Genomic DNA, 2,409 nt, shown 5'->3' on the forward strand with positions numbered 1-2,409 from the left:
ATGATAATTCTTTTACATTTACTTTTTATTCAAAATCAACAATTTCACGTTTTTTAAGTATACATTATTGCTTCTTTTGTGTGTATTACTCGGTATCCACTGAGTGTATGTAATTATTCAATATTTAATAAATACTTCAACCATCTTTAATATTTTTTTAATATTATTATATTTAATTCTTTTGATTAAATTATTATATAAAAAATAATAAATTATTTTTAATTTTAGACTATATAGTAAAATAGTTTTTTGTAGTATCTACCAGTTTTAAATTATTTCAAAACGCGGATCCACAAAATATGAATGAAAGTGTTTGATTAAAAAAGATCACCGAAACCGCCATACATTCTTTCTTCTTGTTCTTCGTCCAACATTTGTTCTTCCGCATAAACTTTTTGCTCTGGTGCTTTAGTCGTCTTACTTTCCATTTTTGCAACTCGTTTTTTCTCAGTTTTATCTTCACAAAAACAATCATCTTCTTCATCTTCTTCATATTCTTCACTATATTCATTTCCATAAAACCCATCTTTAAATGTAACTTTAATATCGGGCTCCTTTTCTTTTTCCATTTTAAGCGATTTAAGAGATGTGGCTTCTAAAAAACATTTTGGTACTTTTGGAAGTTGTTCTTTAAAAATTGTGTCGATTTTCAAAGTTTTTATAGTTGTATTCTTTTTTTGTTTGATCATTTCTTTTGCTCGTGCCAATTTAATTTCTTTTGGTAAATCATTGAAAGCTTCATCTTTGTTTAATTCATCCAAAATTTCTTTCATCAAATTTTGGATTTGGATCTCTTCAATTGCTCCATTTATAATCAAATCAGCAAGTACATCAGCTCCACTGAGCGAAGCGTATTGGCCATGCGTCAATTCTGAAACTGCGCGCATCAAAGTTCGTAAATATGAAAACCCAAGAGGTTCTGCAGCAACAGAGTATATGACTAACCCGTTCTTTTGACATCGTCTGATAACATCAAAGAACTCAATATTACAGGGACATCCATTAGGAAATCCATCACCACTTTTTGAAAACCCATGCGGTGGGGCATCAGCAATCCAAACTATCACTTTAGAAGACTCCTTTCTATAGTTCAAACGAGAAGCAACATCAAGAGCACAAGTGACTGACTCGGGACCATCTCCTCCTCCATTCGGCGACATTTGAGAAACAGCAGTTTTGATTTCTTTTATAGAAGATGTGAAATCCGTCAAACGAGTTGCAAATGACGAGTCTTCTGGTGGATGGTCTCGATACTCTACGAGGGCAAACTGAACATCACATTTTTCAGACTGGTTGATAGAAGTTATGATGTGTTCTATTCCTTTTTGTGCGGCTGATAAATATGCACCCATTGAACCTGTTGTGTCGCATACAAAAACAAGGTCTAATGCTCGTTCTTGCTCTGTCATTGTTTTCACTTTTTTCGTTCTATGTTTATATTACATAATTAACGTGGAAATCATATACTTCAATATCTCATATTTATATAATCCCGTTTTTATATTTAAAAAAAGTGTATTTTAATTGGTATTTTGTTTATAAAAATGGAATGATTTTTGTAAGTAATCAAAACCTACATTTATTTTAATTTTGCTTATGTTTGTCGGTTATTATCGGGATTTTATTATTATACCATTGAAGTTTTTATTTTTCAATTTGACTTTGAGGTTTTGTATTTTGTACTTAACTTTATTTATTCAAATTATGTTATTTAAATAACAATATTTTAATGAAAAATTTATTAAATGGAGTTATTTAATTTTTGACCAAAATCAAAAAATTGAATTGTAAATTAGTTGATATTTTTTAAAATAAATTAATTGATTTCACTCCCAAAGTGCGTTGTGATAATTAAAACGTTATTTATCAGAATTGTTGTATAAATATTAATGTTAATTCGTTAAATTATTTTCGAGTCTATCAATAATTTCGTTGATTTAAAACATTTTTTGTATTTTTAACACCATTCAATAACATTGCTTTTTTATTACCATTTATTATAATTATAGTTGGTCTAATTACATGGGCAATTTCATTTGTAATTGACTACTAAAACATGTAAACACTTTTAGAAAACGCCTCATCCCACAAAAACATTCAATTATAATCATAGCAAATAAATATACTTCTACTTTTATTTGTAACATTATTTGTTCAAAATATTAAATACTACATTAATATATGTTTCAATTACTTATGTATAAGTCATGTTAGTAATCGATATGTTGACATTTTGACTTGCTTCAAAATCAGTCTTTTATGCGTTGACTTTTGATTTGCATTCAATGAAAACATTAGTAAAAAAATTTAATTTTATGTCTCTGTGTGCAACTACATTTAATGCAAATACCATATATTTGGATTTTTAATTAAAATATGGTTATTGTTTTTATGTCTATACTTTAATTG

General features: G+C 27.9%; 1 protein-coding gene across 1 annotated transcript; it reads right to left on the reverse strand.

Moving 5' to 3' along the window:
• Window positions 1–317: 317 nt before the first annotated feature.
• EIN_502790 (hypothetical protein) lies at window positions 318–1,409 on the reverse strand (the record flags this gene model as incomplete). The annotated part of the gene is made up of 1 exon (XM_004185505.1): window positions 318–1,409. One exon carries the CDS (start codon window positions 1,407–1,409, stop codon window positions 318–320), a length of 1,092 nt encoding a protein of 363 aa, XP_004185553.1.
• Window positions 1,410–2,409: the final 1,000 nt, after the last annotated feature.

Source organism: Entamoeba invadens, assembly GCF_000330505.1.
Source record: "Entamoeba invadens IP1 unplaced genomic scaffold scaff_1105074726175, whole genome shotgun sequence".
Taxonomy (NCBI): Eukaryota; Evosea; order Mastigamoebida; family Endamoebidae; genus Entamoeba; species Entamoeba invadens.